This window comes from Zasmidium cellare (assembly GCF_010093935.1).
Source record: "Zasmidium cellare ATCC 36951 unplaced genomic scaffold M409scaffold_3, whole genome shotgun sequence".
Taxonomy (NCBI): Eukaryota; Fungi; Ascomycota; class Dothideomycetes; order Mycosphaerellales; family Mycosphaerellaceae; genus Zasmidium; species Zasmidium cellare.
This window is the reverse complement of record NW_022986947.1, coordinates 348,246-369,248: the sequence shown is the minus strand read 5'-3', so window position 1 is coordinate 369,248 and position 21,003 is coordinate 348,246. Positions and strand designations below refer to the sequence as shown.

The window sequence follows — 21,003 nt, the reverse complement described above, 5'->3', positions numbered from 1 at the left end:
ATGGCAGCGAATGGAGGCGCCGTGAGCAGAGTCGGGCGGTAGGGTGTGACGAGAGTGGATCAGGCTGGAGGGGAGCAGCGTCGTCGTAGTTGCGATGCCACGAGGTGAGGTCGCATCAGCGTCGGTGGGAGGCTTTGATGTGGGAGTGGCGATCCTTTGTTAAGCTTAGGTGCCTGGCGTGCGGATGGCGGTCGAGGGCTGGACACGGTCCATGGGGGCCTCTGGCCGGGCAGCGTTCACGTATATGTACAGAGGCCGCTAGAGCGGACGTGGAGGAAGGGCAGTAGGGAGCGCGAGCGAGGCTAGCGTGGCTGACCGGCCACTAGTAGGGAGCGTGAGCGTCTGCGTTGGAGAATCTGGATCTGCTGCGCTGTGCCGGGGTCGATGCTCAAAGCAGTGACCACTCATTAAAGCGCCTCCCGCCGGGGCCCAGGCGAGCAGCAGCACCAGCAGCAGCAGCACACGAGCGCGGGCACGCCAGGCGAGCAGCAGTCGACCGCATCAATCGATACGGGATTGTTTGACTGCTGTTGACGGTTAGACCGCTGCTGCTGGAGTCTGTCTCTCGCAGCCGCCCGCCGTGCCCGTGCTACTCATGGCGAGGGGCGACTCCTCGCGATTGGCGATGTGCGAGCTGGCGAGTCGCCCATATGTGCTCGTCTTCACCTCCGTCCACCAGTCTGGTCGCATGCCGTGCAGCACCGCAGCGCACCGGATTGATTTGGAAGCCCCTGCTGGGGGGGGTCGGCCGTCCGAATCAGGAAATTGAGGCCAACACGGACAACAAAGCGACCACATGCACGCGATGGCCTTTGTTCACACACCTCTCCCGTCCCGCCCAGCGCATCTCTGCCCAGCGGCTCGAGCAAAACAAACTCGCTGCACCCCTGCTCGCCGGCCGCCGTCTGATTGGCCCGCCGTTAGCGCTTGCGTTAAGCAGCCCCCAGCAGCGTCCCGAGCTTCTGGCTGCCCACCTCGTCGCGCACCGCACCGCATCAGAGCCTCTGCACGCTGCCGCGCCCACGCAGACACGCGCCAGAATCGCATCGCAGCATTAGCATCGAATTAGACCGTCTGCTTGCGCGATCCAGCCCTCCGCGTATTATCCTGCGGCCGATGATGAGACAATGCCTCTGTTTACGGTGCGCCGCGCTGCTGCTGCATGATGATGGGCAAGGCTCTCAGGCGGCCTCCCTCGCACATAACCAGCAGTCTCATCATCTTCCATCGCTGCCGTATCGAGACCGATGCGGGAGCACGGCGAATCAAGTCGCGAATCGCTAACGCTTAGCAAGACCTGCTGATCCTTCCCACCCGTCGTGTGTGAGAGCTCACAGAGGGCTCTCTCTGCCTTCTCCTCCGCCCCTCCAGACCAAGAATCTAGTCCCGCTGCTGCTCCTGGCCCTGGCCTCGTGCATTCGCCCCATCCATCTCGCGTGCGAGGCATCAACGATCTCCCCAGGCTCGCATATCACGTCACCGCAAGCCTCCCACCGCGCACAGGGGCGGGCGAGTGCGTCGCGGCAAGCAACGCCAGGCGAAACACTGCAGAACAAAGATAGCTCCAAGTCGAACCCTCGGATCTCCAACCGGATCGGCATAGCTTGAAATTGGGCGCCGCCTCGGAGCTCCTTGGTCTTGCTCGCCACGTGCGAGATATGCAGCAGCAAGCGTTTCCGTTGCCCAGCTTTGCCTGAACCGTCGCAGCTCCTCGCCCAGCGCGGGTCATGTGTGTGACTCGATCGCCTGCATCAAGATGGCTCGATCTGCTCCTCCGCCGCTGCTTGCTCGTCAGGCCACCGTGAAACGCGGCGGGGTGTACATTCATTTCCTGCGGACAAAGACTCGGGTGCCTCGTCTAGCCTAATCAGCAGACACCGGCGCCGAGTAGCTGCTGGCTGTTCCAACACGAAGGATTGGGTTCCTGTCAAGCACGCTCGCTGCTGCAGGTATCCCGTCGTGTCCTGGAGATCATGGGCGTGATCCCATGCGACACGGCGCTAACCGCGAGCACCAACCGCGGCTGTGGCTTCTGCCACCCGCTCTCGGGACTGTCCCTCTCAGCCACGGCTTGCTTGCCAGAGCGCCGGTCTCGTTTCACGGCGACTGTCAAGACTGCTGTACTTCATCGTCAAACACCTGCTCGGTGCACCGCATGCGCACGCTGCCAACTTCACATCTCGCCTGTCTCTGCCAGGCTGAAGACTCCACTCTCCCAATATTCAAAGGATTCGCTAGCTTGTTCAACTCTGCCTCGAGAACCAATCACAGACAGCAATACGCGAGAGCTAGCCTTTTCACGAACGAACTAGGCTCGCAATAGAAGTTGTGGTCTTGGCTGGGCCCACCATCTCGTCCGAGCTGGAAGCTCCCTGTTGGTGCTCCCACATCTCTCTCGCCCAACTGACTTTCCCGCCCCCAGCGTCGTTTGGCTGCGGGTTTGCAGTCCGCGCCGACTTTATCTCAACTGCCATTGGAATGTTCCAGCCACGCACGCTGCCCTACAAGCCTTCCGCGGCTCTGTCGCGTGAAGTGGCTTTGGAAAACTTCGGTACTCATACGAAAGGCTCTTCGGCGTGCCCGAACGCTAACGTCGAAGCCCGTCAAAACAGCAAGGAGTCGGTAGCTTGCAGTCAGTCCTTCTCATCATGAAGCAAGCTGCTTTGCGAGCAGCACATGCTCCTGCACGCGGTCTTTTACGCGCCTTTCCCTGTGCTTCCGCCCGCTCAGATTGGACGACGCTCCTTGAACTCTGATCTTCCCCACACTCTAGCTGTCACGCGAAGTGCCAGGGGGGGACTCTCGATCACTTCGAGGTCTAGCCAACTCAAAAATCCCCGACGGTCGAGACCCGTCAAGCTGGACCATTTCTCACACCATGACTCTCTCCCAGTTCGATGATGTCGATACCTGCACGATTCACAGTGTTTCTGTCCACGAGAACAGTCTGCCCACCAGGCCTGGGTCTGCAAGTACGAGGGGCGACGATATTTGAAACAATTGGGCTCTGACCGTATCCGCATGTCAGCTCCGTGCATGAGCTATTACCGATTGAAGCTCAACGTGTAACACTTGCGCTTTTGGCTGTCCCGTCTCTCTGCGCTCGCGAGGCAGGTTTTCACTATCTGCATGCTGGTGGTGTCGTCCAGCAATTGGAGTCTGGTACCCACGCGAGGAAGAGTGACGAGAGCTCGGGGTAGCGCCCGGCTTCTGGCGTGTGGCTGTCTGATCTCATGCTTGCAGTCCGCCGGCGCAGTGCCCGCACCGTTTCGATGGGTGCGGCGCTGCAGTGGTGTTCCTCTCCAGAACCCCTACCACATCGGTTGGCGCTGCGCTAGAAGCTGATCTATGCAAGTAAAATGGCTGTCGCGTGGCAGCCTCTTTTTACGTGCAAGCGCCGCCATACGGAGATTGCTTTTCCCATCGAAGCTTAAAAGAACATTTGGCCTTTCGCTTCCACGCTTGCCTGGAACGCCACAGTCCCCGGAGGCGCACCACACCCCCCGAACCGGACCACGTCTTGACCTCGCTGCCGACCTTTCGGGCGACTGCAAGTCTGGATTAGTCCAGATGGGATGTGCGGAGATTCGCACGCGGAGGAATTCTGGCATTCTGCTGGAGCGCGGGCTTTTTTGACTTTGAGCCACATCACCTCACCCACGACCACGATCTAGCCATGCGCTCTGCACGTGGGAAGCGACAAGATCTTGTCATTTCATCATGTACCTCGTCGTCTGTCTACGCCGGGGAAGCTCGTCGAGGATCCCCTAGAGTGCAAGCTTCCGTCCTGTCGGTGCCGAATCCAGACCGCAGGAAGGCAAGATTCGTTCTCCCAATGCCCAGAACTCGTCATCCAGGACTCGTCATGCCCTACCTTCATGATCCTGCGTCGCTGACATCCAATGCAGGCCCAATGCTCTAATCATGCAACTGTCAATGGTGCAAATCGGATATCCGCAGAGGCACATGACTGGCGTCGTCGGTGGCGCACCCCTCTCGAACCTACTTCAACCAAACAGACCCCGTCCGGCACATACCTTTGCCACCATCTCCTCGACATGCCCCCGATAGACGCCCACTCCAAGCCATCGCCCACGATCACAACTTGTAGCGCCATGAAAGCGCCGCAGCTAACGCGGAAAGTTCGAGCACTTCCACGTTGAACCCCAACTCAGCTTGCGCACTAGAAGCCTCCCACCTTCCACTGTCAACGGGGAAGGATCGCGGATAACGGTTTCCTGTTACCCATTGCAGATTCGTAATGTCGCTTCGCAGTTCAAATGGCTCGTGGTCGTCGCATGGGGGACAACTCTAGCCGCGAAGAGCTTCGAAGGAAGGGGCGAATGTTGTGATGCTTCCTGCATGTCGACGAATCCGACTCATCACGAATACCGATTGCACTTCCACGCGATTCCGGTGTCCGTACATGCGCCGTCGAAAGGATGTTTCCCTCGTTTCGCAATCCGAGAAGTGGATGTAGGAATCGGGGACTCCTTCGAATTTTAGTCACGCCACGCGAGACGGCTTCACATGTGCACCTTCAGAGGGGTCCTTGAAGCGACAAGTTGTTCTCGAATCGCCATATCATACTTCAAAGGTAAGTCTGGACGCCTTGAAGTATGAAAAAGTGTTCTTGGCAGTCGCACTCATCGCTTCTTCCTATCGCGATGGTGAATCTCGAAGAACGGGCGAGTGGTATATTCCCATTCAGTGCAGACGAGACGCATCGAGCCCAGCTCGCGTCCACAGAGCTGTCTAAAGATCAATTCTAGAAGCTCTGGAGGTAACTTGGAGATGCCGGCACCGCCTGACGTCTTCTGTCGTTTCCAATTCAGACAGAAGCAATTCATGCAAGCAGACCAAGAAGAAGAGTGACTCTTATTCTTCTCATTCTCGGTCACTGTGTCTGGAAGCTCATCTCCCAGCAGCGTGCAATGTAGAACTCGGCGATTGCGGTGAAAGTCCCAAACAACTTCATTGTCCACTCGCCGCCCTCCGTGGTAGTGTTGACAGCCGCAAGTCATGTCGTCTTCACTCGGGCTGCCGTCGAAGTGAGTTAACACGTTGTGATAGAATTGAAGCGGATAGAGGCTCAGCGGTATGCGTGATCTCGTGGCCATTCATTCAATCAGGAAAGGTTGAGGTTCTCCATGTAGCAGAGCCTTAATGACAGTATGGCTTCGGCACACTGCTGCGTGGGTGTGAGGCTTCAGTGCAATGGCGCAAGAGATCTCACGTGTACCAGTGGTATCCTGGCGCCTGCCGTGAATGAGGCGTATGGCTTTGCTTCTGGTGGAGATCAAGACTGTGGCGAATATGGTGAGACATAAGAGTACTTTCTAAGGCCAATGTCACGCATGGCAAGAAGAGAAGTTGTCCGTTGCACACAATATCCAGACGAGCGGGCGCGTGAGGTGAAGTTGATGGCGGAGGCATCATGTCGATCACCGCTTGGCAGGGCGCAGATCATCTCGACTTTGGACTTGGGAGCTTCGCGACTTCACGTTTCCAACACGCACAACAACCACCCACTCACCACTAGACGCCATGCTCGTCTCCCTCACCGTCGGCAAGGTCGACGCTGGTGTCGCCGTCCTACTCACGGAAGACAAGCGATTGGTACGTATCCTCACTGCCATCCATTGACCGCCAACAATGAAGCCAGCTGTTAACCCAGCCTCCAAACAGATCGAATTCCCCTCCATCCTCCTCCCACCGGACATCCACTCCGGCAGCATCGTCGACATTAACGTCGCCCGAAACCAGCACGCCGAGCTCGTCGCCGACCAAAAGTTCAACGCCCTACAATCCGAAATCTACGACACCTTCGGCACAAACTCGCCCTCCCCACCCGTCCTACGATGCCGAAACGCCACACAGACGAGCGTCGTGCTCGAATGGGATCCTATTGACCTGGCGACCGCTGAGCTGCGGAGTCTGAGTCTGTACAGGAATGGCACGAAAGCTGGCACGATCCCGAAGGACAAGTTGAGCACGAAGATCAGTGGGCTGGCGCTGGATACGGAGTATACGTTTCATTTGGTGCTGAGGACGAGCGCGGGACAGTATTCTTCTGAGAAATTGACTGTCAAGACACATAAGATGACGGACCTCAGCGGTATCACGATCACGCCAGGAATCATGCCGGGACAGCTTAAGGAGAGTCTGGCGGAGACTGTGAATCTGATTGGCGCGAAGTTGATTGACACTGTGCGGATTGATACGACACATTTTGTCTGCACGGAGGCGAGGGGCCAGGCCTGGGAGAAGGCTGTGGAGATGAATGTTCCTGTGGTGGTGCCGGATTGGATCAAGGGGTGCGAGCGCGAGGGCAAGATTGTTGGTGTGAGAGGGTATTACTTGGATGCAGATCCGAAGCTGAGGCAGATGGGACCGAGTATGCATCAGCAGAGGGGCAGTATTTCGAGCACGGCTGTTGCGAGGGACAGTCCACGGATTGAGCATACACCGCCTACGCCGGAACGTGCGACACATGAGAGAGCTGAGAACGGTGCTGATTCTACTGATGCGCCAAGACAGCCGCCCAAGTCAATCCCCGAGGACGAGGAGAGTGCGGAAGAGGATGCTGCAGCGAGCAGTGCAGTCAGTGAGAAGACCAAAGAGGTGGAGGACTCCGACGACGAATCTGATGATACGGAGAAGCTGGCTGAGGATCCAGAGAAGGAGCCTGTTACTGAGGACGAGCCCAAATCAAAAGGCAAAGAGCCAGCGACGCCAGGAGAGAAAGACGGCGAGTTCGACGAAGTGCAGCTATAGCGTTGAGGTCTGCGCAGGTTCGTCCATTGTACCAACATATCCCACGTCTAACGATGATCGTCTCAGAACCTCGTCAATCTTTCCATTCTGCCACAAAACCACATCCTCCTACCCAAACCCACCACACATATCACTCAAGCACCGCCCTCCTTCCTCTGCCCCGTATAAAACGCCAACCCATAATCCTCCGTCGTAAACGTAATCGTACACCCAGCCGGGAAATAGAACACATCCCCCTTCGTCCCCGTCACCGTCTTACCCGTCTCATCACTGATCTGGAAACTGCCCTCCAAAATAATCTTCATCTCATGATAGGTATACTTATACACGAGTGGTGTGCCTATTCATCGCTACTATCAGCAAGATGTAAGGAGGGGAAGAAGGGTGTAGTAGGTGTGGCAGTTGTACCTTTCTCCAAACGATAAAACCCCGCGGAAATGGGCGCTTTGGGATCATTCTTCTCGCTCGACGAGACGTCGCCCAGGAAGGCGTTTTCGTTGGCTATGAGCGGGGGTTTCGTCTCTTGCGCTTTGGGGTAGTAGGTCATGGCGATGGGGGTTTCGTTGGAGCCCATTGTGACTTTGGGTTTTGGGCGGAAGGAGGGGTTTGGAGGGTTCTGAAGAATGTGGCCAGTCAGTTTCAATGGCGATGGTGTTCCTCGTGCTCCGACTCGGATGAGAAGAGGTGAGGCTGGATTCCAATGGCTGAGTGTTGCTCGTGCTGGGAGGGAGGCGCTGTTCTTCTGACAAATGTCGAGGAGGGGGGGAGAGGAACTTACTGCTATATCGAGTTCGTGAAGTAGAAAAAGGATTCAAGAATACTTCTTGAAACCAGTACAAGAAGTGATATTTTTCCAAGAAAGACCAGAGAAAACACAATTCTGTTTGAATGATGAGGCTTACATCCTACCTATATCATCAAACCCCACAACGTCTCATGCAATAATGCACCAACGCACAAGAAACCCCTCCCTCCTTCAAAGCTCACAATCGGCGTCAGCAATCAGGCCTACAGTACCTAACCTACCTAACAGCACTTATCATTCCATCAAAAGAAGGACAAAATCTCTCCAAGCAGCTCAACAATGCTCGCACGCGTTCCTTATCAATGCCAAATGACATAGCTTCGCACAGCTCCCAAGCTCGACTTATCAGCACGTGAAAGAAAGAGAAGCTGCTCATCTTCCTTCCCAATCGGGCAAAAACATCCCCCCTGCCCTTCGTGCCCTCCAACCCTCAACCCTCACCCGTCGAGGGCAGCTCTGACGTATTTTGCACGTGATGGGTTTGTTCTCCCGAGGAGTGAAGACGGGGAACCGGCCATCCTGGTGTTGGCGGTGGTTAATTTCTGTTGGCTCATTCATGTTGTCAAAAGTCATCCATCTCAAATCGCGTGAGGAGAAAGAAGAAAGGTAGCATTTTCGACCGCCGAGAAATGGGATAATCCCTTCCCTCCCATTTGTTTTGCCTTTTCTCTATGTACTCGTTTTCGCTGATCACATGTCTTGTCTTCCCTTGCGTTATTAAGAGAGAGCGTGGCCCTGCCGTCGTGTGGTGGTGGTGCTTTTCTCCTCATCGTCCTCGTCCGTTTCTCTTCCCCAAAACTTCGTCTCTCTATTATCCCAACAGCTCCGACCAAAACTCCTCCAAAAAGCGCCACAACAACAACGCTGAATCGCAAGACTTTATTGTGTGCGTGAGTGTGTGTTCACAACACCACCAGTCTGGTAAAAAAAGCAAAAAGGCAATAACGTCCTCTTCAAAAACAAGAAGTCCGAAATAGAGATTTGCTTTACCGAACCTCACTGCACACTCTTCGTCGAATCATTATTGCAAGAGACCCCACTCCATGTGCATGCATTGTTCTGGAAAATACTCGACAGCCGCCAACTCCGCCCAATATGCGACATGAACCACGCAACACATCAATCGATCAATCCTCGGGACTAGCCAAGCAACACTGCGAGAAGAACATCCGTTAGCGACAACCCAGATGCGACTTTCCAAACCACCTTCCTGATGCAGTGGTGGGAAACGGAGTCGACTTACCTTCCCAAGCCCAATCCCACATCACGCCCACCCAATGCAGATGGCCCCGGACGGAATATGCAGGATCGACAGTGACGCGATCGCTAGAGTCCCGTCTCCAGCGCTGTAAATCCGGATCTGGACCCCTCACGTCCTTCAAGGTCGCTGCCATCGGCTCGCTGTCGGTATCGATGTAGCTAAACACGATACCGGTTCGGCCGATTTCGTTGTTGTCAGGGGAGTCTGTCGACCGGCGTGGGAGGGGAACACCTCTTCGTCGAGCTGGGTTGAGATCCGCCGTCTTGACGAGTTTGCGGTGCGTGACAGGTTTGGCTTCGTAGACGTCCTTTCGTCGCCAGACTTCCTCCGTCACAGTCAGGCACTTCTCGATGACACCGATGCGCATGCGGTCCATCATGGCGTGCCAGCGCTCGCGCACCCATTGCCTGTCGTCTGGGTCGGCGGCTTCACAGCCTGCTACCATAAGCGGGTAGATTTGGACGATGATGGTCCTGCTCATGACCGGCACGGTGGCAAGGCAGGCCAGCACTTTCTGTGCGAACTCTGCGGAAGTCATCGAAGGCAGTTCTGGAACGGCTTGGTGCAGATGAAGCAAAGTTGCCCAACGATACGCCTCTCCGGTCTGCAAAGTATGCTGCACGCCGGTAGTCGGATCCTCTGGGCATTCAATCTCCTCTGGCGGATCCCACTCGTCAAGCATGATCTTCAGGTCGCGAGCTAGACTCACGATCCAAGGATTGTTGGTCTGCGACCTGCACACCTTGCGAACGAGATTCGCTACACGGCCGATGAGCGGGAATAGAGTGCCCGCGCAACCCATCAACGGATCCAGGCGAGCATCAATTTCCATGCCAAAGTCGATACCAAAACCTCGATTTCTGGTCTGGCCATGGCCCATCACAAGGCGTGAAGCGTTCGGTTCGAAGAGAAAGGTCCTATCAAAGTCGTTCGACTCATCGCTGTCCACGGATGTCAAGCGTGCAATGACATCCATGTACACCCAAGCATTACACAAGAACTTCAACCGCTTCAGATCAGCGCCGTGAAGAGGTCGTTCACGGTGTTGATCGAGGGCGCGCTTCACAAGTGCCTGCGCACCTTTGATATGGGTGTTGCCTGTGGCGGTATGTTGGTCCCAAGATTCCGAGAAGCCCAACGCCAGTGCTGTCGCTATTGCCGTTTGGTCGTTCATGCTGTTGTCTCTAATCCCCTCCTGTATGTTCCTGATGCTGAGCATCTTGTGCTCTTGCCCAATGAGGCGGAAAGTAGGGTTGTCGTGAGCTGAATGGAAAGCTGTCATCGCCAACACTGCGTGGAACAGCGCTGGTGATGATTGCGCCATTGGCCAGATCAACGTCCGCCATGGGTTCTCAGTCGGGCCGTCCATGATGGACAAGATGCCACAAGTCATTCTATCAAAACGAGTCGCCAGTGACTCTGGGCTGCCCATGGCCAAATCAGGCGACATGAAGAATTGAGGCATGGGACCCATGCCATTGAAAAGGGCGTGATCATCCAGCGATCCAGAATCGAACGAAGTGGGAGTGTTGATACCCATCATGTGGCTGTGCTCTGCTTGAAGCTGTTCCACCAGGAAATCGTCCCCAAGAATCCCCGCCTGAAGAAGATCAGGCTCGTGGGGACCTGCTGACCAAAGTGGCAGATGCATGTCCTCGGGTAGGGAGAAAGGCACAAAGTCCTGTTGGTTGTCGATGACCTTGAAGGGGTCGGATTCCAGGCACTCTGTCACGGTTGGAGTCCGTCCAGTAAGTAGGCCTGGTGAAAGCGAGCGAGAGCGGTAGGCGAAGGCATTCTGAGCATCGAAGTTGACGCTGGCGAATTCATCAGTGGTGGAATCCTTCCTATCAGGAGGTGGTGCTGGTTCAGGATGTTCCTCTTCAGGGGTGGTGAAGGCACTGTCTTGGGGCGGACTGTTGCCCTTGTGCGGTGATGCCGTACGAGAGCCCTGCTTCTGTACTTGAAGTGGAGGGGGAGGGGGAGCGTCTGGTATAGAACCTGTCGACTTGCTCGCCTCGGGTAGTGCGGGCGGCAAGCCTGAAATGATGGGAGGGAACTCATGCGGAGGGGTATTAGTCTTGGACGACTCAGTGGACAGAGGTCGCACTGGTGAAGTAGAAGTAGCTGATAATTGCAAGGTCAGCACACAGAGACAATCGATCATCACTCAGCCTACCCTGCTTGTTGCCGGCCAAATTCGTCTTGATCATCGGTTGTCCGTAGTCGCGCCATTGAAACACTTTCTTGTATCCGCCGCACGTCACGTTTCTCTTCGCGCCTGAAACCACACTCAATACCCGCAACGGAAATCTTACAATGAGAGCAGTTTTGGACCTACAGTTCAGGCAGCCGGGCTTCTCCTCGCCGCACTTCAACCGCTTCGCTTTGCAGGTGAGGCATCCTGCGCAGAAATCTTCTATCAGCACTCTTGTCTCCCCATCATCGTCGTCGTCATCGTCACTGGCCGCGCGCAGCAGGAGACAGCGTGTGCCTCGGACTTGAGAGTTTTATGTGTGCGGTAAGTATGTACCATTGCGACTCTTGGTTTGCTTTGGCCTGGCAGCCGCCGCATTGCCATTACCACTGCTGGTGTTGCTGTTGGCGGGAGCAGCAGCAGCGGCAGTGGTGGCATCCTTGTTCTCTATCGCCGACGCGGCCTTGCGGGGCGCTGCGATCTTCTTCGCCGTGTCCTTGCTAGGACGGCGGGTATGGTGTTTGTCCTTCTTGTTAGCCGATGCTGAGGACGACGCTTTGGCGTCTCCTGCTCCTGCTCTTGCGGCGGCGGGGGGTGTCGTCGGGGCGTTGTCTCCTAATATGGCTGAGGGCGAGGGAAACGGCAGCGGGCTGCGGGCCCCGTCAGCCATGTATGGCCTCGGGCAGGCTCACGGTGGGTGGCGGGAGGTGCTCGAGCAGCAGCAGCAGGCGGCGACGGCGAGAGTCAGTGCTCAGCGGCTGCAGAATGGATACAGACAAAGGCTCCAGATTTTGCAGTATTGGGACATGCAATTCAGCAGAGGCAGAGCGGCAGCGGAGTGGGATGAGCAGAGGCGAATGATAGTGCCAGAGGGGCGCTACGATCCATGCCGCTGCTACTGCTACGCCTACCTACGCCTACGCCCGCCCGCCTGCCTTTACCACCTGCTGCTGCTACCATTGCTAATGCTGAACCCCTCGCCGGTGCCATGGCCGAGGAATCGAGGGCCCGACTGCCTCGCCAGGCCCTGCCGGCAGCCTATCAAATCACAACGCGTGCCAGCTAAAAGCCAGCCAGACAGCAGCAAAGCTCCGAAAAATCTGCTATCGGTTTGCCTGCTGGGAGCGGTGGTGCTGGGTGGAGCGACGCGTGCAGAGCCAATGCAATGCGACAGTACGGCTCCGTCCCGCCGCGTCAGTACGTCGTCTGCCCGCCGAAGCTCACGGTCATCGTGACACGTTGCTGCAGTGAGCGCGATCATATGCTCCACACGACCAACCGCCCTCTCGCCTGTGCTGCTCTCGACTCCGCAACGACATGTAATGCAGGCAGGCCAGCAAGCAGGCACGGCGGTACGCGCGAGACGAACCACAGAACCCCCCTTTCCATTACATGTACCCGACAAACTCGCTCGCCCGCATGATCATCGTTGGTGACTTTTCCCGCTCCCGCGCTTCTTTACGGGAGGACCAAAACGCTTGCTCGGCCAAGGATAGTTCACTCGGCGGGTCCATCAGGGTCTCGAACGAGCAAGGCAGGCCTATGCGAAATTTTTCCGCTCCGACTCTCGTGCCTTGTGATGGACAGCACACGACTCGATACCAAGCTTGCTAATAACGAACGAACGACGAGGCCAACCAGAAACGAACATCTCGCTTCATCCTGGGATCGACCAGAAAACCTCTCACCGCAACATCGGGCCTAGATAAGACATGACACAACCCAGCCAAGCAACGAACAGCACACAGCACCACAGCCCATATCAACCGGATATCAGGCCGTCCCATATCACTGATAGAAAAAAATCTTTGTATCTCCATCCAATCGATCACGACAGTCATCATGACTAGCTCTGCGCACGGCAAACCTGGCACACAACCGTGGAGGAAACTTTCTTCTATCAAGCAACAGGACAGCAGCCTTATCTTCTTGCTATCTCGACAGACGACTTCTACCGCCAAAGCAGGGAACTTGCTGGTAGAGTCGTTCCCCAAACACGCGCAACCATGCTGACAGCACGCATCATCATGTGAAACCGCGAAAAACCTGGGGACCCATTCGCGTCGTACGTATCGAGTAATCAGCCGCGTGACGTGCATCCGCGAGGGAGCTACGACATCGATTAGAGACGAGGATTCCGGCAGGTACGAGGCAGGTCAGCTGTTGGGGGGTGTACGCAGTACGTGTACTTTGGCAGGTCTGCTACTTTCGTGCTGTATGCTTACTCGTCACCTCGTGATGATGCTTGACTGTCGATGTCGTGTGCTTCATGACTGCTACTCTGCCCACTCGATATCGAGTATCAGGTTTGGTAGCTTTGTGCTTCCGGCTGGCATCGAGTAGGTAAAGTTCCAGAGGTCAAAGTCACTGCCGTTCCCGTCAGTCATGAGCGTTACAACGAACCATTGAGATACTCACTTTACGGGATCACACTCCCCTCCCACAACACCACAAAACGATACCGTCGGCGTCAAATCCACACTCCCCGAAACATTCACTTTGACCCCCGCAACATCGTCCCAAGACCGCACATCCCTCCTACCACCCAGCGGATTGGGACTAACGTGCAGGGTAAACTGACTCGTCTCATTCCCAAACGGATAAGTGAGATTCAACCGCCCCTCCGTAACCACAGCCTTCAAAGCCTCAACCTCAGGAAACAGCGTGACGAACCCAGCACTCCCATCCCGTCTCAACCACTGCACCACGGCCGGATTGAACTGCGCGGGGTTCACACTCGGTCCACCCACGACATTCTCTTCGAAATTCTCAGCGCCGATGGTCAAGTTCGCAGACATCCACGTCGTGATATTCCTCGGGCACGCATCATACGGCGGGGAGAACGCCTGTCGACGAACGAAATGTTCCTCACCAAATGTCCTGAACGCTTCCATCGTCTTTTCGCCAACGAACTGGCGATGGTACGGCGCCAGGACGGAGATGAGGGGTCCAATCTCAAAGTCATCGACATGCGCCATGGCGGACGGGACGCGGTACATCGGTGCGTCTTCCAGACCTACGAAACTCCAGATCCACAAGCCTGCGATGGCCAGTGCTCGCTGCATGTCGTATGAGTAGCTTCGATCCCAGGGGCCGGCGATATTCTTCATGTCGGCGTTGTACAGCTGACCTGTGAGGTCCCAGATCTCGCGAATCATTCTTGCGCCGTTGGCTCCAAGAACGGAGTCGGAAGGGAGATACTTCGCCCAGAACGTGAGGGCGAGGAGCGAGACGCCTAAGTATGTCGGGCCGTTGAACTCGGAGAGGGTCTGGTTTCGATTGAACAAATCGATAATCTCGCCGCCCCAGCTCTCGCCCTCCGCTGTGAGGTTCTTGTCGCCGACTCGTCGACCGACCCAGCCTGCGACGGCGGCTTTCATGATGGCTGCGTTGCTATAGGCGGGGTAGAGGTTATCGTCGTCTACGCCGCCGACGCGGTATGTATCGCCTAGGGCGCTCAGGTGGATGCTCTTCACCACCCTGTCTACCAGGCTGTGAGGAAGTCGATGACCGAACTCTTCCACTATGATGATAAAGGCAGTGCCGATGAAGCCCCTCCAATTCGGATCCCAAGAGTTGTAGATCACCGCTGGATATGCCTCGGTCCCTGGATATGGTCCTTCAGGGTAGACTTCGTAGTCGCCGTACCACTGCTCGCTGGTATTATGATATTGACCACCAATGATGTTTGAGAGGATCTTAGCTGCGTGGTCGGCATCGTCCTTTTCGTTACGGGCGAGAAGGCCAACCGCATACCATGCCGATGAGCGTGTCTCGTGCAGGAGAGCGGTGTTTAGGTTGAATTGGTAGCCAGCGACCGGGTCGTAGTTCCTATCCATGAACGCCATGGATTGGTTAAGCAAGTCTTTCGCATACACAGCCGTCTTGTCTGCCCCAACAGACGTGGCTGTAGCGGCAAGCCATGGCACTGCCCATACTAGCAGTTGCTGCAAAAGCCAGAGCTGATACAACATCTTCCAACAGCAATGCCAGGAAATGCTCTGCAAGAGATGTGTGGAGGCAGAGGAAGCTGCAGTACTTACCTCTCCGTCACGATCAACGTTACACCTGCAGGAACCGCATCTTGCCAAGGCATCCTACGCCACAATGGCAGTGAGGAGTCCTCCTTAGGCGACTGCTACTGAGGAGAATTGTCTAAAGCGGAGTCGATGGTAGTGGTCATGGCAGGAGTTGGCCGTGCGGTCGGATAAGGAAGCTGATAGACGCTGTCCGGGGTCGATTGCACCGAAGTGCAGATGCCGCCTAAACCCTTTCGCAAGCCCGACTAGACTCCATCCTGCTTGAAATATATCGTCAACGGCTGCATTGGGGTGTCGTGGTTACGCATTCCGACAGTATAGAAACAACTGTACACGCTGGCTTTGTCGAAGACATGGCCATCTGCCAAGATGATCTTCTCTCCTCTGGTCCGCGCCCGAAATTGGGTTCCCTCGTAGATTGGCATGTCCGATTGACCAGTAGCCTTGACGTTGATGCGCAGGGCAATTTGTTGTCGTGTCTTCTTGTGATCGCTGGATCGAGATACTCGCTCACAATTGAGCGGCAGTAGTATTGTGACGCTGCTTCTCAGTGGTACTTCCAGCGATTTTGGCACGCTGATCTTCAGTCGAAGACCTTTGTGTGTCATTGAATATGGCTGTCTCGATTGGACTTTCAAGACTTTGACGCTCTCCGTCTTTGGAACAGCGAAAGCTCGCGGCGAGGGAGCAAGTAAGCCTTGCCAGGAACCCGATTGAACTGGATCTTGCCACCATGCGAAGATGCTCTCGTCGTCAGTCTTTCGGATAATCTCCAGTTGTAAACGTAGAAAGGCTTTGGCCCCTTCGCCGTAGAGGAGAGGCATGTTCACGTCAAACAGTCCCAAGAGACAATAAGCTGCATCTTCAGTTCGGGTGGATTCCCGCAAAGAGGCCCATTGCATTCTTTCGGCGACGCTGGCTTCCTGGACGTTGGACATGCCCAGCAGGTAGTACTTGTCGATGCCAGTGGCTGCTACAATGTCTTGAAGTCTGTGATACTTGTCACCAACATGTTGGAAGTTCTCGTTGAAGAACAGAAGTCTTCTTGGAGCAAGCAACTCCTGCAGCGTCCAGCCTGAGAGGAGTCACTACATCGATAGGTCGCTTTCGAATGCAAGGCTGAAGTACGGTCACATACCACGAGTGAACCACGAGCTCTGACGAAACTGTTCCGAGAAGCCTGGATCTTCGTCCGTCAAGTCGATATCCGGGAGCAAAGTCAAGCAGTCGTGAGAGTGGTAGTACCATCTATACATCGAGTTGATCGATTCTGTAAGCTCTGCACTACTCTTCTTGTCGATACAGCATGTATCAATCCACAGCCAGGTAAGATCTTGAGCTCGCGCGATTTCGCAAGCTTTCACGATCTTCGTCCAGCCGTAGCCCTCACGCTTTTTTCCATCAAGGAAGTCTTGATGTGAGACTTCGTCGTGGCCCCATCGGTGCGAGACAATTGCATAGCTTGGGGCTGAGAGCTTCTCGAACTCTTCGAAAGTGAGGTTGGTGGTGTGAATGAGGCGTAGCATGTCAAGTTGTAGAAGTAAGGGGAAGGATGAGGGATCTGATCAGTAGACAAGTGAGCAGAAAAGTGAGCAGAGCAGTGAGTAGAAGAGTGAGGAGAAGCTGAGAAGGTGAGTGCTAACGAGAGTACATGTGAGGAGAGGAAGGAACGTGAAGTCGCGTCAGAAGCGTGGCCGCACGGACGTCGATGGATGACTTCATCTCGACATTTTTATTACTGCTCTTCCAACTCTCGTTCGACAACAACACTGCATCATGGGCTCATCAGCATCCAAGGCATCGCGAGCAGCAGGCTCAGCGGCGCGTCAATACCCGAAGCGAGCGGCCAATACTCAAACCCCAATGACGAATGCGACTCCACGACCACCGCCTCCAGCACCCCATAACGAGCCCGGTCCATCAGTGAAACCTCAGCCTTCAGCAAGTGGCAACCGCTCCGAAGCCATCAATCTCGACGCCTCAGATCCAGACTTTGCCCAGTCACTTCGGACTATTGGGCCGGTGCAACCTAACCCTACCCTCTCACCAACGTCCGCTTTCAACCCTGGCCAAGAAATACGATCCACTGCTCCCAACCCACGCTCAAACCCAGCATTGGCTGTGCTGGACGCCAGGTCAAGACTTGCGGATGAAGCTGAGAGCGAGTTCATGGAGGCTGGAAGACGAGGCCACGAAGGCAGACAATTCTTGGACGTCTATCAAATTCGGCAGATCTTGACATTGAGGGATCAGCGTGGAAAGTCTTCTGCAGAGATTGAAAGACGGTTGGGATTGAAGAACGGTGTGGTGGAGCGACTAGGTGCCGCGGGTGTCGTGGAATTGGCGCAAGAGACTGGCAGAGCGCAAAAGGAGATCGAGATGGTTTGAGAAAAGCCGTATACCGTTCATGGACACTACAGAGATGATGTGGGCTTGCTGTCGTGTTCTATACCGAACACAGCTTTGATGCCCAAATGATCCGTGATCCAAGGCTTGTCGAAGCCCAGCTTGACGATATCCTCTCCCTCGCCTGCGTCCGCAACACAAACATTACTACCGAACTTCTCCAACGAAAGGAGTTCAAGGCCACCGCGGAAGTACACCTTATCCATTCTGCTGGTTCCGAACTGGTTTCGCAAGGCGGTGGCGGCCTGCTGTCCCCACGTGTGGCCCTCCTTATCATCCTCCTTTCCTGCAAGCTCAAGATACGCATCCTTCAGGCTGTTCTCGCTATGCAATGTACGATCGAAGTCCTGGATGGCGTTGAAGTCACCTGCGGCCACAGCACCATCTATGCCAGACGCGCGCATGTATTCTGCGCAGAGCTTGATCTGTGGAGGGCGGTATGGCGGTTCCAGAGCCAGCGACTCGAGGTGTGTGTTGCAGAGGCGGATGTTCTTGCCACGAATGTTGACATCCACGAAGAGACCGTCTCGTTCCATGCGAGTCTGAGAGTAGTGGACACGGAAGCAGTTGGATATCGGAAGGCGGCGGTCGATCAGAGACACTGTTCCGTAATGCCCAGACTGCCAGTAGGAGATGTCGAGATCTGTGAGCGCAAAGGTTTCTCGAACCCAGGGATGAGAAGCCAGCAGTTTTAGATCCGACTCGACGCACTCCTGGAGGTAGATGATGTTCGCGGTGGACTCCTCAGAATCTCTTTCAATCAAACCCTTGAGATGGGCAATGCCTTTGCTCATTCGAGAGTCGGCATATGGAAGCATGAAGTCGATGTTCCAGGAGTAGAGAGCTAGCTTAGATATCTCTGAAGCCGTTTGATTCGCCGATGAATTGGCATTATTGGCCTCCCACTCGCTGCCTGTCCACGTGTAGTACGGTTGATCGTAAGGTTTGTCGAACTCCCAAGGTACGCCTTTCTTCGCCTTGGAGGCGACTTCTCTGATGGCCTTCTGTACAACTTCGTCCATCACGGGTTTTCTGCGTAAAGATATTTTGTGGAAAGGATGAAAAAGTCGTTCGAACATTCAGAGCCCGACCGTGATGACAGCGGGTACGGATTCTCTGCGTCTCCGTCTCGGCGTTGATCACCAAGGTGTTGTCATGCTCATCCAGCTGCGAAGCCAGCTTGTGCCTGCTGGAGAAGCGAAGCGCCAGGTGAACTTCCTTGCGCGGCAGCTTCATCCGCGACTGTTACACAACCACAACCGAGAATAATCTGGACTCGCTCGAGCTGAGGCTGAACGGACTAGCCACTTGAATTGCATTGCGGAATCTCGACGACCTGAAGCGATTGGTCGATTTCGTTACCTGCGGACGCATTCTGGACGTGCTCCATACGCCGAGGTTCATTGAGACGACACGGAACGTTGTACAGTCGAACAACGGAAGGCTCGAATACCAGGCAAAGCACAACAGACAATGCCTCGAACAGTTCTCATCACAGGCTGCACTCCAGGTGGCATTGGCCACTGCCTCGCCAGCGAATTCAAATCGAAAGGCCTCCGCGTCTTCGCCACCGCGAGGAAAGCAGAATCTATCAGCGACTTGGAAAAGCAAGGCATCGAGACGCTTTCCCTAGAAGTCACAGACCTCGACAGTATCAAGGCGTTGAAAGAGGAAATATCTAAACGGACTGGAGGTACCCTCGATATACTTGTCAACAATGCTGGACGGAATTACACGGTTCCTGCTCTGGACGTCGAGATCGAGGAGGTTCGAGCGTTGTTCGAGGCGAACCTGTTTGGGGTCATGAGGATGTGCCAGGCTTTCGCTCCTCTTTTGATCAACGCGAAGGGGACGATTGTTCAAATTGGTTCTCTGGCGGGGATCATGCCGTACGTTTTTGGAGGCGCATATAATGCATCCAAGGCTGCTCTTCACGCCTATACGGATACCCTTCGTGTAGAACTCGCGCCATTCGATGTTCGCGTGGTCACCATTGTGACTGGAGGAGTCAAGAGCAACATCGCCCGGACGCATCGAAGTCTCCCTCAAGATTCGATCTATCTGCCATTGAAAGACGAGTACGAGGAGAGGCAGGTTCACAGTCAAGCTATGGGGATGCCCACCGAAGCGTACGCGAGGACTGTCGTGCAGCAGGTGCTGTACAACCCGAAGAAGGACACGGTATGGGCTGGAGGCAAGTCCTGGCTCGTCTGGTTCGTGTCTGTGTTCTTCCCACGGAAGATCTTTGATATCGCCATGACGCGCATGTTCAAGCTGTACAAGCTGAGACAGGCGCAGCAGCAGACGAAGAAGGTGACCTAATGGGTCTGAGCAGCTCTCTTCATTGTATCTATACATGCAGTCTGGAGCACAGTACTGTCTCTTACAATCTGTACAGACTTGAAACCACAGTCTTATCTCCTGCTCTGCCACAATTCCCTCGCCGCTTCAAATATCCTCCCTCTCCTCTCACCCTCTTCCAACGCACTCCTCACCTCCCCAAACCCACCCTTCTCCTGCCCCGCATTCTTCTTCGCCTGATCCTCCAACGCCCTCCTGTCCTCCTCCCCGAACTTCTGCTTCTCCGCAACTTTCCCCTTGATCAACCGATCCCTGAGCTGCCTCAACTCCTGCTCTTCCTGCTCCCGCACCTCCAACTCCTTGATCCACGCTTCGTGCTTCTCCTTCTTTTGCTTCTCGTCCACGAGCGCATCGTATTGTCGGCGCTTCGCCCGGTCGCCCTCCCAGTATACGGACCCGCCGATCATGGCGAGGGTCGTGAAGCCTTGGGCGTAGATTCGGCGGCGGAACATCCGGTTTGTGCGGTGTTTGTCGCCTGAGCGGATGGATTTTGTACTGTTAAAATAAGTCAGAATCATAAGTATACTTATTTCTCATTAATCGGCGCTGGTCTTACGCTTCATATAGAGCCCAGCATGTCAATGCGCAACCCAATGGTATCAATGGCTCTTCTACCAGTCTCCTCTTGAGTTTCTGCCATCTTGATTCCTCGTAAAACTCGGTCTCTTCGTCGAAGGAGGATGGAGGGGGTGCAGTGTTGATGTTGCCTGGGACGGACATGTTCGGTTATGTCGCGTGCTCCGAGCACGTTTTGTGTTTGAAGACGGATTAATGTGCAAGTGATATATTGTGGCTGCCGACCAAATGCGAGAGTGTTTGCTTTTCGTTGCTGTAGAAGTCGTCCAGCCAACCTGGCTTGTATGCTCGTCTGCGATGGAGAGCAATTCAAAGTGACAGCAAGATGGATCGATAGAGCTATCTCTCCTCCAAGCTCAAAGTCATGATGTCGTTCTGCGTTCGCATGCCAGAAATCGCACCGAGACTTCCATCCCAGGACTTGAGTGAGTGAATGTGACCAATGCACTCTTATGCAGCTAATGCAAGGGCCCGTGCCACCCGCACAAACTCAAACAAGCAAAGTCGATCGCCCACCGCCTGCGTCAACATAGATATCCAGATCCAGTCATCGATTGGACTTGCAACACTTCGACAACCTCGA

At 55.1% G+C, this 21,003-nt stretch overlaps 9 protein-coding genes across 9 annotated transcripts; 4 read left to right on the top strand and 5 right to left on the bottom strand.

Annotated features, from left to right (window-relative positions):
• Positions 1-650: 650 nt before the first annotated feature.
• Positions 651-1,058, top strand: M409DRAFT_49931 (uncharacterized protein; the record flags this gene model as incomplete). Its single annotated transcript, XM_033811390.1, has 1 exon — positions 651-1,058. One exon carries the CDS (start codon positions 651-653, stop codon positions 1,056-1,058), a length of 408 nt encoding a protein of 135 aa, XP_033673092.1.
• Positions 1,059-5,547: 4,489 nt separating this feature from the next.
• Positions 5,548-6,777, top strand: M409DRAFT_62961 (uncharacterized protein; the record flags this gene model as incomplete). The annotated part of the gene is made up of 2 exons (XM_033815382.1): positions 5,548-5,619; positions 5,689-6,777. The coding sequence occupies 2 exons, from the start codon at positions 5,548-5,550 to the stop codon at positions 6,775-6,777; spliced, it is 1,161 nt and encodes a 386-aa protein (XP_033673091.1).
• A 134-nt stretch (positions 6,778-6,911) lies between these two features.
• Positions 6,912-11,707, bottom strand: M409DRAFT_62976 (uncharacterized protein; the record flags this gene model as incomplete). Its single annotated transcript, XM_033815389.1, has 6 exons — positions 6,912-7,117; positions 7,186-7,356; positions 8,826-10,880; positions 11,020-11,121; positions 11,182-11,244; positions 11,374-11,707. 6 exons carry the CDS (start codon positions 11,705-11,707, stop codon positions 6,912-6,914), a joined length of 2,931 nt encoding a protein of 976 aa, XP_033673090.1.
• A 1,606-nt stretch (positions 11,708-13,313) lies between these two features.
• Positions 13,314-15,011, bottom strand: M409DRAFT_49928 (uncharacterized protein; the record flags this gene model as incomplete). The annotated part of the gene is made up of 2 exons (XM_033811389.1): positions 13,314-13,404; positions 13,456-15,011. The coding sequence occupies 2 exons, from the start codon at positions 15,009-15,011 to the stop codon at positions 13,314-13,316; spliced, it is 1,647 nt and encodes a 548-aa protein (XP_033673089.1).
• A 576-nt stretch (positions 15,012-15,587) lies between these two features.
• Positions 15,588-16,603, bottom strand: M409DRAFT_62958 (uncharacterized protein; the record flags this gene model as incomplete). The annotated part of the gene is made up of 3 exons (XM_033815381.1): positions 15,588-15,617; positions 15,653-16,152; positions 16,216-16,603. The coding sequence occupies 3 exons, from the start codon at positions 16,601-16,603 to the stop codon at positions 15,588-15,590; spliced, it is 918 nt and encodes a 305-aa protein (XP_033673088.1).
• A 250-nt stretch (positions 16,604-16,853) lies between these two features.
• Positions 16,854-17,465, top strand: M409DRAFT_17438 (uncharacterized protein; the record flags this gene model as incomplete). The annotated part of the gene is made up of 1 exon (XM_033804066.1): positions 16,854-17,465. One exon carries the CDS (start codon positions 16,854-16,856, stop codon positions 17,463-17,465), a length of 612 nt encoding a protein of 203 aa, XP_033673087.1.
• Positions 17,466-17,491: 26 nt separating this feature from the next.
• M409DRAFT_62956 (uncharacterized protein) lies at positions 17,492-18,505 on the bottom strand (the record flags this gene model as incomplete). Its single annotated transcript, XM_033815380.1, has 1 exon — positions 17,492-18,505. The coding sequence occupies one exon, from the start codon at positions 18,503-18,505 to the stop codon at positions 17,492-17,494; it is 1,014 nt and encodes a 337-aa protein (XP_033673086.1).
• Positions 18,506-18,956: 451 nt separating this feature from the next.
• M409DRAFT_17436 (uncharacterized protein) lies at positions 18,957-19,805 on the top strand (the record flags this gene model as incomplete). The annotated part of the gene is made up of 1 exon (XM_033804065.1): positions 18,957-19,805. The coding sequence occupies one exon, from the start codon at positions 18,957-18,959 to the stop codon at positions 19,803-19,805; it is 849 nt and encodes a 282-aa protein (XP_033673085.1).
• A 92-nt stretch (positions 19,806-19,897) lies between these two features.
• On the bottom strand, positions 19,898-20,564 carry M409DRAFT_17435 (uncharacterized protein; the record flags this gene model as incomplete). The annotated part of the gene is made up of 2 exons (XM_033804064.1): positions 19,898-20,339; positions 20,401-20,564. 2 exons carry the CDS (start codon positions 20,562-20,564, stop codon positions 19,898-19,900), a joined length of 606 nt encoding a protein of 201 aa, XP_033673084.1.
• Between the last annotated feature and the right edge of the window lie 439 nt (positions 20,565-21,003).